The sequence below is a fragment of the Scomber scombrus genome, chromosome 3 (genome assembly GCF_963691925.1).
Source record: "Scomber scombrus chromosome 3, fScoSco1.1, whole genome shotgun sequence".
In the NCBI taxonomy this organism is placed as follows: Eukaryota; Metazoa; Chordata; class Actinopteri; order Scombriformes; family Scombridae; genus Scomber; species Scomber scombrus.
Window position 1 is genome coordinate 8,891,192 of NC_084972.1, and position 14,796 is coordinate 8,905,987.

At 41.1% G+C, this 14,796-nt stretch overlaps 1 protein-coding gene across 1 annotated transcript in view; it reads left to right on the plus strand.

Annotated features, from left to right (window-relative positions):
* The first annotated feature begins 384 nt into the window (after positions 1 to 384).
* Positions 385 to 14,796, plus strand: part of LOC133977882 (chemokine-like protein TAFA-1) — a 100,809-nt gene continuing 86,397 nt past the window's right edge. Inside the window, exon 1 of the mRNA XM_062416181.1 lies at positions 385 to 508. Coding sequence (XP_062272165.1) covers positions 385 to 508 — 124 coding nt within the window. The remainder of the gene's footprint in view (positions 509 to 14,796) is intronic.

Consider the following 14,796-nt stretch of genomic DNA (forward strand, 5'->3'; position numbering starts at 1 on the left):
GTGGTACACGACTGTTCAGACTACAGTGGGTTTGGAGAAGACAGATATTGACTATCTCAACTTTGTGTTTGATCAGTTCTTTTGGTATTTTGTGCTCAGGGTTTAATACTGAAAGCCTCTCTTATTCTCTTTACTCCTGGTGTTAAGATAAGAAAATACCCATGTGCAAACCTCTAAATAAATCATTCTAGACATGTTAGTCCAAATATTTCTAACTGACAATAGCATAAGACATGTCAGTATACGTGTTTCTTTTGTGTGGCTTAACTCAGTGTGTGTGTCTGTGTTATAGATATGTGTCGAGACCTGCTGTAATATAACTCTTTTCATGTTTCCCTGTTATGTTTCTCCCACTGTGTGCCATGCTGCAGACTCGGCCTTAACATGTCCTGGTTGTTGGCCATGTGGATTAGCCTCGGCTTCCTGCTGTTGTGCCAGGCCACCCTCTACCAGACCATCCAGCAGCACCATGTGGCCCGGCCCGGCCGCACCGACATTCTCACCCTAGGTACGTGTGCTTCTTTGTCAGATTTCGGCTTCCCAGCAAAGTGATACAATGTGAGACGTTGCCCCCTCGATGGGGCAGCAGTTGTTAGCTTTGTCTGTTTTAAAAGCAACAGCGAGAGACTGCTGCAGTATGTCAGAATTTGCCACAGCGCTGTACTGTAACATGATGATTCACCATGCTTGCAGTCATACAGGATGAGCAAAAAGGAAGACGACTAATTGTGCTTCTAATTGCATGTTACATCCTTGGATTTAGTCAGACTCAAATCTATACGTCTGTATACATTTTGTACTATTTATGGAAGGAATGTGCTTGTTTCACTTTGAAGCTGAGCTGCACGCTTCTGTTTAAATCTGAACATGGAAGTCCAGCTAGACAAAGAGCATCTTACATTGTGAGTTAGCTGGTAGGAAGATGATTTTCCATGTAGGGTGAGAAATTCTTGACGATTGCACCCTGAATCTTGCTGGCAGACTCTTATGAGTAGGACAAGCTGTAGGCAAAAATCCTTATTACTGTGCCGAGTAGCCAAGGGAGCTTTGATCACTGTGGCTTAGATGGAAATGACAATTATGTTTCCCTCTTTTGCACTGGAAACGTTTGGCAATTAAGCCTGACGCCTTCTGCACCGTAGGGGCAAAAGGGGAGGGTAGACGCTGAAGCGGATTTAATTCTCTGATTATGAAAAAGCTTACCACCATTGCTTATGGTGTATGAGGAAGTGTTACAGGGAAGGCAAAGGTTTTTTTTTTAGAGCAAAGCGAAGGCTTTCTTTAAGCTTCTAACAATGAGTGTGACTCCCATGCTGAACCCTCACGCAGAGTGGGGCTCTCTCTCCGGAAGCCAAGCGGCTGTTAAACATTGATGCTATCTTCAGCTTGGTTCCCTCTGTGTGTTGCATTGCCAAGCAAAAAGACAGTAATTGAGGCACAGCAAAAGAAAAAAAAAGAAAAAATCCAGCATTGAATTCTCCATGCTTGTGTTGAATACTGGTGATTTTAAGCAGCATGTCGGAGAACTGGCTTACTTTACTGTGGAACAGCTGACACATGAAAATCCCAACTATGATAGATAGAAAGTTCTCAAAGTATCCCGGTGCCGTTAATTGGAACAAGAGGGTGAGGGATGAGCGACAGAGAGCTCAGAATGAATTTTTAAAGGCTGGCTTCCAGTTTTTGTGTTTTTCTTTCTTTCTTTTTTTTTTTGACTGGTTGGCAAGTCGAGCTTGGTGCCAAAGATGTACAAGGAAGTGCAAGGCTCAGTAAGTGTCTTTTGAATAATGCAGCTGTCCCAAAGGGGGAAAAGGGAAGAAAATAAGATCCCCCCCCCCACTACCACCAGTTACTGCTGCTGCTGGTGGTGGTGGTGGTGATGGTGGAGGAGCGGATCCACAAGAGTCGCCCAGGATGGATGATGATGGTTATGGCTGAGGGTTCTCTGGAAGGTTTCCTGTCAGACAGATCAACTCACACTCTAACTGCATACAAAACTAAAGAGGGTACGGTCATGTACATGCTCACACATTTACACGCCGGTTTCTCACTGAGGTCATTATGATTGTGGCATTTTCACGGATCTTCTGGGGATACTGGAGCTGTGTTCACAACACATCAGGTCCGAGAAGTTGTAAGCTGCACAGACGCTCGATAACCACATACTCTGCTGATTTGATGTTTTTAAGTTTCATTTTTTCATTAACATTTTTAGATGGAGCCACTCAATGATGAAAAATGTGACCATGAAGTAATCAATATAAATGTTTTAAAGCGTCCCAGCATTCACACTGAGACTGTTGCAGTGTTATTTCATTTATTTATTTATTATTACACAAGTACCCTCCAGAAAAAGTTTTTAAATCAACAAACTGTGATGGATGACAGCAATAATTGGTGCTGACAATCATAATCTCAGGATATGTTATGATATTTTACTATCCTAATCAGCTCGGCTTCCCAGGGATAATGGTCTATCACAACTGGGCACTCAGAGAGAAAACATTTCTGTCTGTTTCTTTTTCCTTTTTTTTATGCTGCTGGGCAACTGTACAATTTACTGTATATCATGTTATTTTAAGAGGATTAAGGCTGACATCAATCTTACTCAGCCGTGGAGTGGCGTTAACCGATCTAACCAGAACTGCTCTCTCACAATTGAAATGCTATGATGAATATTTGAATTAGAATTGATTTTATAATTTAAGAAGCGCTCTGGTTACATTGAGGCCAGAACCCTCAGATATAAATAGATATGGCCATGTAGGAAAGGGCAAAAAAAGCAATGTCTTGCCTTGAAAAATCCATTGACTTTCATGCTTTCCGTAATCGAATAATATTTGTGTTTCAAAAGAGAAGATGAGAGAATGTGTGATATACTGTTTGCCATACAGTAAATTAAGTTGTACATTTGTTTAAAGGAAGCTTTTAAAATACAGGATTCAAAATTGTTTATGCTGATAACAGCTTAATGGTAAAGTGTATTTTCATAGGATCACACATGCCGAGATTATTGATTAATTATCCCTAAAAATAAGATTTGTGGAGCGTCTTTCCTATACCTTGGAATATGACATGTCTTGCTAGTATATTGTCTTTTGGCAGCCTTAAGCTAAGTCTTGAAGTGAAATAGAGGGTTGGTATTTTGTAAGAAACACTGTCTTGAAATACACTTTTGTGGATCTTGGCGAGGAGCCTGGCCAACTGCCTGAGAGACTGAGTAGTACAAAAACTCACAAACCATCCCACATAAGACAAGGACACACAGACAAGGGGCTGTGTGGGTATCTGAGGACGGGAAGTGAAGGTCATGGTGAGCTAGGTACAGATATAATCCTCCATTCTGTTGAAACATCTAACAGTGTTTGAGAAATCAGCTTGTCTGCCTCCCGCAACGTTGAGCTGATACTGCATACCAAAAAAAAAAAAAAACAGAAAGAAAGAAAAACTGCGTAGATCAAGTTTCAAGATAATATTTAGTTGTTTTGTTGTTTTTTTTCTCCAAATGTTTCCGTGACAAATCGGCATAGTCACCGCAGAGGTGGAGATTGAGTAACGAGTCGCCTGCTTCGTCACCTGCTCAGGAAGCGGTGCCGCTCTCCTTCCCATGAGCCTCCGCTTCACACCGCCTCCCCTGCGTCCTGCTCGTGCGGCTGAAGATTGATGGCGGCCTGATTCTGGGCAGCCAATTCTGGTCTCTCAAGAAATAATCCACTACATTGACAGATGAGCCGAATGTGACATGACACACACAAGCCTGGCTCTGCACTCTCTCCACCTGCCAACACAGCGAGCAGAAGTGTTTACTGCCAAGACTGCTGCTGCACAAACCAGGCCACTCTTGACAGCGTATAGTATTGGACTCCATCAAAAGTCAGTAAAAGTGTAACCAATTTACAATGTCCATACATTGCGGCCATGACTTACAGCAGATTTGGTGTCTTCTAATATTGAAATGAAAGCGTTCCCTAATGTTTCATCTGCAGTGTTGTACAATAGTGCCAGTAAGTTACGCTTAGCAGGGACTGTGGTTATTTACTCTTGTTCAGCTAAAGAATGCATACAGCAGCCATGTTCATAATGTATCAATACCCAGAGGAGCAGTCGGAATATAACAACACTTTAGCTGGTGCTTTATTTTTTATGACTCTGACAGGGCAGTTTAAAAGAGTCTCAGATCTAATAGAGCAGGATGATTCCTGTTCCAGGTGCAGCTGTAAAACTAACTCTACTAGCTTCTTCCACTTTAATTGCGGTTTGTTGCTGACGTTTTGTTTTACCATTGTTTTTGTCAGCCATGATGACAAGGCAGGCACATTGTATACCGTATGTGCACTATTACAGAACTGTATACATATTGTTAAACCTCTTAATATGTAAGTTACCTGCTGTTGGTTGTGACTTACAGCCACAGCATGCTGATTTTGCATGTATATGAAAACGGCACATGTAGGCTTATGTTATATGTTACGAGTGTAACTGACACAGTAGTGCTGCTGTTATGTTTTTTATCCAGTGATTTATCCAGTGATTTGAAATGGCTGGTAAAGTCTCAGATGTTTTGAAGACATTCTAATGAGCTCATTGTGCAATGTGCCATAATGCTCCCTCGGTCTAGAGCATTATTTGAGGTGGAAAAAAAACCATTTAATTACTTTGATTAGCCAAGACGCATTATATGGTCAGACAATAGCAACAGCCATTATAAGTGAGGGGGTGTTTAGTAAATTAAGGAATGCAACTTCCACTTTAAGAACACAGACAGAAGAACTGTCAAAATACTGTAGTGCTGGATTTAAGCTTTATGTATCTATTAAAGCTCCAGTTTTTATCTTTAGATCTAAGGTTTGGGTTTTTCTGGGAAGAGGAAAATATGACAATATACAGGGTGCTAAAATAAACCTTGAACTTGATTTAGGATTGCTGTCTTTTGGCAAATGAGGATGGGATAGAAGTCTGGAAGCCATACATATACACAGCATGAATTGATTTTTTTCCTCCTTTCTTTCTTTCCATTGCTGAGCGGATGGCTGCTTCAGAAGATTGCTGATTTTTCTGGCAGTGTTTGAGAATGTTAAGAAATTAGCTTCACGGGCTCCCAAACTGTATGCGCACACCATTTTCAACTTGGAACTCATTTCCATAGTCCTCAGTCTCCTCATTACAATAGCGGCAGAAGTGAACATTCGCTTTTTTCCCCTTTTTTTTACATAGTCAACCTCAAATTAGTAATCATGATGCTTCACTTCTTCTGTGGAGATGTAGGAGCGACCATCCTAACCGTATCTTTCCATAGAGGCTCTCTGTGCTTTTTGTCTTGCCGCTAAATCTGCTGTATTTACATCCCCCATTAAACTGAGGGGACTAATTAGTGTGAGAATTGATTGCAGAAACAAAATTCAATGAAATTTCAGTCACTTGAGTGGATGACGCCTTAATCATATTTTTGTGAAGTGGATCAAAACTAATTGTTTGATCCAGCTGTAGCTCAAGCTGAAAAATATCAACATGCAACCCATAATTGCATGTACATATAAACACGTCCAAACCACTAGTGTCCAAGATATTGAAATAACCTTCTCTGAGTTTGCAGTGGGCAGGTTTTTTTAAATCCATTTTGTTATTCTTAATATCACTTGTTTATGTGTGTGTATTTGTGTGTGTGTGTGTGTGTGTGTGTGTGTGTGTGCGCGTATCATGCCTTTTAAGAACTAAATTAAACTACACAGTGATGAAAATCATACATTTTATATGACACAAATTTAATTAGAAACATTCATTTTCTGAATGTGGCATCTACAAATCCTGCCGTGTGCCAACCGAGAAACTAAAATCCGATAATCTACCTCCACATGGGATTATAATTGCTTTGAAAACTGTGGGCTTAGGTAGAGAGCTCATCAGCGCTGTGTGATCTCTCACTCTCCATCGCACAGCATGCCCTTCGAGGTAATGAAAGCAACCTCTCTAAAAACCGGGCAATAACTGCCTGATCATTCAGGTGCCGAGCAGCACTCTCTCAGCGGCTGGCCTCTTCCCCCAGCCCTCCATCGTCTTGTCCCCTACTCCCCCTCCTCTCTCCTCTTCCCTCCCTCCATCTCCTCGTCTCTATTGGCCCCTCAGACGATTTGTCATGGATCAGATGAGACAATTTGTCATGGATTAGTGCACTTAAATGTCTGTGTGATAGTGGAAGCAGTCACTGGAAAAGCTTAGGAATCCTATTACACTGCGTTTTATGGCCGACGAGAGTGGAGGGAGGAGTGGAGGTTGAATTGGCACTTTCTGTGGCCTGTGTACCATTTCTCTACTTTTTCCTCCACACATAATCAGATATTCACTTAGAGGTGAGCTCTACTGATGTGTCTGAAGTGGGACTGAACATTATATATTCTTTTAAAGATTCATCACTTCACGCTGCATAAGTTTAATTAGGGTGTTGTCTGCTTTCCTCCACTGTACCTACTCATTTTATCATCTCAGTGACACATTTGCAGCCAAATATGAACAGTCTGTATTTTGAGTGTCACTTGCATCAATAAGTGAATCAGACAGCGGGAAATTATCTAGGTTCCCTTCACTGTCTCGCTTTTTTTATTAATTTTTTTTTTTTTTTTTGGAAAACATATTCTGATTCACCTCTGGCAATCTTGCTGTGTCATTAGTACGTATTTACTCTGCAGTGTTTCTCATCACAAGCCTTTTTTGCTGCATGTACTCTGGTGCTTTTCCTTCCTCCTTGAGTGAGATTAGATGGTAGCAGATTAGATACTTTCTCCTCTGATGTCAGATAATTGTGTCAGACAGGGTGCACAGGTGCTATTTAACACAGGTGGCATGTTCCACCAAACAATTTCTCATAAAGAGCACGAAGTATGAAAATACACACACATAGCAAAGTGTGTTCAAACAACCCGACAGTCAGGCGATACCATGAGATACACACCTGTGTCACAGTTTTTCTTTTTTCAGCTGTCTTTTTAATTAGTGTGTTATTTATTTTTCTGCCAGATTTTTATTTATTCCAGCCCCTTACAGCACATCCATTTTATTTATACTAAACAGAGTTGTGGAAAGTTACTGTGTCATAGATCATTACCATCTTTATTCATACTATATCTCATGCAGCTTCTCCATCACCTCTAGGCCCCTCAAACCCTTTAGTATCATCTTGCTGAGGTAAAATAGCTTGCTTATGTTAATGGGGCAAAGAGACACTGGCAGGTAATTGTGATGCAGCAGAGCTACTTCATGGCATCATTTAAAACCACTGCAGGGGACAAATGTTGCTCATTGAGTGTTTTGTTTGCAGAGGACTCACTTTGCCCCAGCAACTCATTTACCCGGCAGCAGTCAAATTAGGTGTTCTTACTTCCATGTTACTAATTTACCTCTAAATCTGTTCACTTTTTTTGCAATCACTTTTTTGTAGGCAAACGATTCAGTGTTTGATATGAAACCCTAAAAGAGACCTAAAATAGTCTTAGCATGTTTTTTTTGCCACAGTTCTGCAAAGAGAATACACACGTAGCCCTCTTCTCTGACTGGCATGTTGAAATAGATGACAGATGTCACTGATTTTGAATTCCAGTTTGCCTCTGGTCTAAATTAATCACTTCTTTGTTCAATGACAATTTTAACCTCTAAAATATTTAAAGTTAAAAATGTATGTTTCTACTTTAAAATTCAAGTCTTCTTTATATCATGTTACACTTCCAAATGTACACTTGCCTCACTTACACTCCCAAAATGTGTGAAACCACTTCATCTACACAGAGTCTGTGTCCCCGAATTGTTTTCACACACCTAATAACATGAAATTTGAGATGCATGTATTCAATTTGTTGCCAAGGTGACTTCTCAGTTTGGCCCAGTGAATCATTCATTCAAGCCCTGACAGGGGACAAAAGTGGATTATGGGGTTTGGAATTATGGAAACAGAAATCCTCTTGCTTGAATATGTCCCCACTTGTCAAAGGAATGATTGAAAGTCTGTCTAAATTTTCCACCCGGGGTGCTCTGTCAGCATTAGCTGAGGTCTATTTGTCTTGTCTGATGTGTCTGGATCAGTCTATGCGGCTGCTGCGCCGATGCAGCTCCATATTGTCTTATCACAGCCTTATCTGACAGCAGATGCTCTAATAATGGAAGTTGGGTTGATATGTCACAGTTAACTGTTTATCACAGCTGTAAAAATAAGCCACATGAGATGGACACAGGCAAATACCTTAATAGATAGACAGGATATCTTATTTTAATCTTTTCCATACTATTGTGTATCTTGTATTAAATATGCCCGTCACTTGTACTGTACACAGTGAGAATGGTGACAGACTGTTGAAAATGCAGGGGGACAATTAGTATCCGCTGGCCCTGCAATGTATCTTCATTTGCGACAGTATCTCCAGCACATGTCAGGTTCACTGAACATGGCTCAATGCCCTCATACCTTCCTGCTCTGTGCCTGTTGGCCAGGAGAGAGAGAAAATGAAGGATGGGGTGGCACCTGCACGTGTCTGTCTGTAGCATAATGACCCAGAGGAGCTTTCTCTCTCACACTGTCTCCCTCTTCTCACTTTCATACTCTTTGTCTTTGTCATTCTCCGGACACTTCGTCTGCCTATTAGGTCTGGTCTGACCTCAATCCTGTACCTATAAACTTCTCTATACATCAGTTTCCTCTATGGCTCTCTCTCAAAAATAAAAAATAAAAAATGACAGGTTTAATTATGTTGGGAGCTGAGCAATGTTGGCAGTGTGTATTTGCAAGGAAATATTTAGGCAGCCAGGCAGCCTATGTTTCCCTTCCTCATCTCACATCCCATGGGGTTTTAAGTGGTACGAGCAATCGAGCTTTTCCAACAAAAAGACCTTTTGACCTGTTCTCTGTAAGTTTTGAGTTGAGTTTAAACGAGGATTAATGCCTGCTCTAAAGAACTCGTTCAACCTTTTCCCCAAAGGCATCAACAAAAGTGTGAGGATGGTATACATGTGTATAAAATAAGAGTGTTATTGGAACTGAGCTGATAGAACTGAATACCTTTCCACATGCTGTCTTTGATCTTAATATCTTTCCCTGTCCTTGTGGATTCCCCCTCTCCAAGGCATAAACTGAAAGGTACACATGCATGCTAAATAAAGAGTACTGGAACTGTACTGACATACAACTGGATCACTCACTTCATCTCTTATCGTAATTTTTTTTTTCTCAGTCCTTGTGGAATCCACATCAAGGCCTGTGAAATTAAGCTCCTGTCTGAAAAACAAACAAAAATGAGAAATATAAATACAACTAAGGTTCTATGAATACTGGATGACCGCCAGAAATGGTATGTAATACCTGGATATCACTTGCATGTGTAGGAGGTCGAGACAAAATAACTGGGTAACGCAAGCAATCTGATAACGGTGCCTGGCAATCAGCGGTTGTCTCCTATGGAATCTTCTTGTCAAGACTCCAAGTGACTATGAATTCTGGCAGTCATGATTTCATAGAACCTTTTATATTCGTAACTCTCATTCTATTTCATTATTCCTTACCACCAGAGACAGTATGTAATACTTGGACAACCTATACCAGCAATCTGGCCATGGTATAGGAAGAAGCCCAAGTAGCTGTGGAAGACCCTATAAGGCAGCCCCAGAGCTGAACACACTCCTGGTTGAATGACAATTCACATGGGGCTTCTGAACCTCTGACTTACAGAACAAAGCTGACACATGTATTTACTCTTTAAGAACCTGAATAGGACAAAGTAGGTTGACATTAGAATGCAGTTTGTCCTCCCCTGGCTGTGGGGCAAAAACTACAAAATTGACAGGCTGCTGGATGTGAAAATCTGGAAGCCTCTTCTGAAAAAAAGAGGGGTTGGGCCACATGGTGTCCCCAGATTCATTAGAATTCCAACACAAACAGTCCCCGGCAATGGACAGGGCATGGAGTTTACCAACTAGCTTTGCAGATGCAACAGTGAGCAGAAAGGCCATCTTACCGGACAACCATCTGTGGTTATCCTGTTCCAGGGGCTCAAACAGTGGAGGACATAAAGATTCTAGGAAATCCCATGATGGCACCCGTACAACATGAAGGGGCCACAACTGGAGAGCACCTTTCAGAAAACAGCTCACCATAGGATGTGACCAAACAGTTTGAAAAGAGGAGCATCTGGCTCTTAAGGGACTCTGATTGTTGTTTGCAGTGCGTAGAGTGCCGGTGTGTCTTGGTGTAGCAAATGAGCCCGGCATAAGTCAGCAAACTATTGCCTGGCTTTGTTCACTAGCGCACTATACTCCAAGGCATGGTCAATGGGTATCCGGTCTAAAGGCCTTGGTTGTGTTCTGGAGATACTATCTAGACCAAATGCTTACCATTGATAGTGTTGTCTTTCATAGCAACCAAGGCCCTGCAGTCACTCATTAGGCAGAGGAGCACCTTGGAGTCTAGCTAGCACATCTGAAGTTAGTGAATGTGTGACACAGAGGGTGTAACTCTGAAAGCAGATGGTGTGCAATGCACTTGAAAAGGCACTAGAGGGAACAGTCTATACAGGAGCAGAATTTAGACCAAGCCATGAAATGGCCAATTGGATGGCTTGCCTTTCTGTGGAATGACCAGCCTTCCTTCAAGGAATCTGCTCCTGACCTGTGACAACCTGTCACTGATGGCAGGGAAAGAAGAATCCCTGAGGTTGCAACAGATGCAACATCATTATGCCATTATGCTGGCTATCAACAGAGGGTAAAGTAGCTAGGCCATCACTGACATCATAGGCCTGGAGTGGCGGCTCTGACACAGCAGAGACAGCAGACAGCAAGTTAAGAAGAAGGGTCTTAATCTAGGGCAAACTCCGAGGCCAATGTGTTCACTTTAATAGCCAATGGTTCATCACACTTCCATTTCTTCTTAGTGTTGGAGGCTTGACCCTGTGTGTGCCTGCAGCGCATAGAACCTGAAGGAGGACTAAATGCAGGCATTCCTGAAGGAAGTAAACCAGCTTCAGCAATGCTACTGTCAGACCTTGCCAACCTTGCATTCCTCTCTGCTAACAGCATGCAGCTGCAATTAGTGCAAGCATTATCTGTCAGTGCCTGGCTTAGGTGTTGGATGCCATGATGGACATGTTATTGACATCCTCTGGACGGAGAAGGACCAAGCAAACGGAGAGCATAATCGACTTTAGTACAGTCTCTCATAAACTAGAAAGAGGGTATAGCCTGAGGGATAAGATAGTGTAACAGGTGTTGGGGAACAAGCCCATTCCTACCCCACCCAGAAACTGCTAAGGTGAGTGAACCTCAACACGTGTAGCGCCCTATAGTTTTATAATAGTAGCAGAGCAAGACACTTCCCTACAAATGTAAAGTAATTTAGCACCTATTATGCCGTAAGGCTAGCGATATAGCAGTAGAGTGAGAAAAACTCACCTACAATTCCCATTAAACCAGCACCTATGCACCGAAAGGCTAGCGATGTAGCGCTATAGCGAGAAACACTGCTACAAATCCAATTTCCACTAATGTTGCAGGCAATCCTATTGTATGTGTGTGACTTGTAAGTGTGTAATGAAAAGTCTACTCAGAGCTGAGCCAATGTGCTCTGCTATCGTCAGGATCAAGGGCTTTAGTTTCACTCTCAACAGATGCAAAGAAGCACAGTAACGGTGTGATGTTTCGCTGAAGAGAGACCTCTGGCTCACTGACTGTATATTGGCTTTTAGTATTACATTCCACCTCTTCCGCTGTTTTGCTGAGTGCAAGCCTTGCATATAGCTTCGCTCACATCTTAACACGACTTCCCCTCTCTCTTAGGTGCAATAAAGTGCAAGTCTTTGATTTAACCATGAATAAAATAGATAAATATTTTGTGATACATTCAGTGGAGTGATCTGCAACTCTGTCTAGCTTGGGTGCTAAATGTTCTATTTTTTTTTTTTTTTTTTTTTACAGAATGCGTGTCAGGCAGAGAGCTGTTAGAAAGTGATGAATGCTTAGGCTCTGTCTCAGCATTCATATTAGTCATAGTCAACAGTATTACTCATTCAAAATCTTGGTCACTTATGTCACACTTCCACACCTTCTACTGTCTCATTGGAGACTAGTCACTATGGTCACATGGTGTTAGCACGATAATTATTTCTTATAGATGACATAGCATCACCTTAGCATGAAACATAGCTTTAGCAGGAGGTGCTGCTTCTCAGAGTTTGTTGGGATGTAGAGGATCTGTGTGCATCCTGTCAGTGTAGTCTCACCAGGGTGGGCCCGAGAAAAGCAGCATGTTGCCTTAGCGATGTTATTACAATTTTGGATGATTCACATGAGAGGGCACGCAGGCAGATAGCAATGCATTTTTTTTTCTCAGCTCCTTTGCAAATGAGAAATGTCACCCACAGCTGTAGCTGGGGCAGGCTTGAGGGGGTACATATTCAAAGAGCTATAACTATGTGTTCCACTGTTGTAATGTAGTTGGCATTATACACCGGAGGGAAGAGGAATAAAGGATATGAAAAGTTGTAGAGTAATACTTAGCCAGTGAAGAAGAAGAAGAGGATGGAGGGCAGAGCAGTGAGGAAGATGGAAACCTTCGAGCAAGGCTCATTAGGGGCTGGAAGTATAAGTTTGACTTGGAGAATATGTATTTCTGACAGGCTGCTCTCTGCCCTGACACTATGACATCCACACTGCCAACATTTATAGAGATGCATGTGTGTGTGAGTGTGTGTAACTGTGTAAAACAGCATTGTGTCTTGGGTTGAGATGTGCAAATAGAAAAGGGATCATTTCCAGTCAAGTGCCCACTGATATGGTATAGTGTTTTTATCACATTTTCAACCTTGGCCTTCCTGTTAGATTGTGCCTTAGCCATTTGATAACCTGGTGTTAGATCCGTGTCATACAACTTCAAGCTCTACAAAATACTGTCAAACATCCTTATTTTTCTTGTAGGAGAATATTAGTGTGAAATACAGTAAAACCTCACTGAAACAATTTTGAGCTAAATTGAACTTTTTTTGTCCTGTTTACACACAGGTTAATTTTACAGTGAATGCCACGCTGTTATCACGTGCAGGGTCATTATTTTTATTTACTTATCTTAAGTTGCTTTAACAGTAAGGTGACCAGATTTCTGAAATGAAAATCGGGGACATTTTCAATGCAGCAATGAAAAATCATTAAATATTATCATTATGAAATAAAAAATGGGGACAAGTACTTTTTCATGTATTTTAACCAGCTTTTATTACACAAAAGGGCCAGGTTAATACATCAAAATATCAGCACCCACAAATATCATGTATCAGTAGCGCACAGCAGTGTCAAAAACACAAATATAGAATAATACATGAGAAAAAACATCTCTCTTCCAAAGTTAAGTGTCATGTGCAAAGACAGCTGCCAGACCAGTAGCTAGTAAATAACATCAAGATGTAATTAATAATAATTACCAAGTCAAAACATTTAAAAAGATGTAAGTGGATCACATAATGTGTGCCACTGGAAACTGTGGGCCTGGCCCAAATAGTACGAAAAAAAAGAACAAGAAAATACATCTCTAGTAAGAAGGCTGTACACAAAAGGTTGCAAGCAAACAAAGAACAAATGGGTGACATCACCAACCATCCATCCACTGAGGAAGAGAAAAATATATTTTATGGATTTTTGGTCAAAAGTTTCTACTCACAACTGAATACTGAACTGATATTTATGACACAAAAGGTGGCAATCAAAAAAATGAGTGACATTACCGTGATCCCCTCATTCATCCACCTCTGCCTCAGGAGCCTGGGTAGAATAAGAACAGAGGAGAACATGAGAAAAACTGCAAGAACAGAGCCAATAATAATAGTTTACTACTGTATTAACTGTATTCTTTATTTTTGCCTTTCCACACTGTTCTCCTGCTCTTTTCCTATTTTCTCCTTCACTCTGTTGTTTACTTCTTTATTTCTACCTTTCCACACTATTCTCCTGCTCTTTTCTCCTTCACTCTGTTGTTTACTTCTTTATTTCTGCCTTTCCAAACTGTTCTCCTGCTCTTCTCTCCTTCACTCTTTACTATCAGTCTCTCCTATACTTGTCTTCCCCCTAATCTACAACAGAGCAACATAGAGATAATATTGTAATCTCCTGGTAATCTAATATAACAAGTTACACCTTTACTAACAACATTGTCATACAAAACAATGATTCAGGGCATCAGCTAATCAGATGGTCTGCATTTATAACTACTACAGTCATTGGTTACCCACACAGCCTGACACAAAATACAGTAGTTAGCCTAACACACACAACTATCAACCATTGACTTATTATTAATTAATTTATTATTTTAACAGTCTCAGGTCCCTATGCCTACAGGAAAATCACATGCTACCAAAGCAGTCTTCCACCTCCCCCTCTTCCAAAACAGAGCCACATACAATGTGGTAATCTCATGCTAACGTTAACATTACAGCTTGACTAATGACAGATATGAAAACATTGTCATAATGTTAACGTTCACTAACTTTTATAACGTTACGTTAGGTCTTCAGTTCAGATAAACAATCATACTTACTTTAACGTAACATCACTTCACACACACACACACACACACACACACACACACACAGCCAAGTCTACTGCCAATTTACACAAAATAAATAAGTTTATAAACAACATACCATTTATCGCGGCCGCTTGTCTTCTTTTCTCTCCTTTTTGCCGCCTCTGAACGTCATACGACGACTTCTCTGGCGATGCGTTAAATGGCTACCGTAATAACTGGTGTTTGAGTCTGCGTGCATTTTTTCCCCA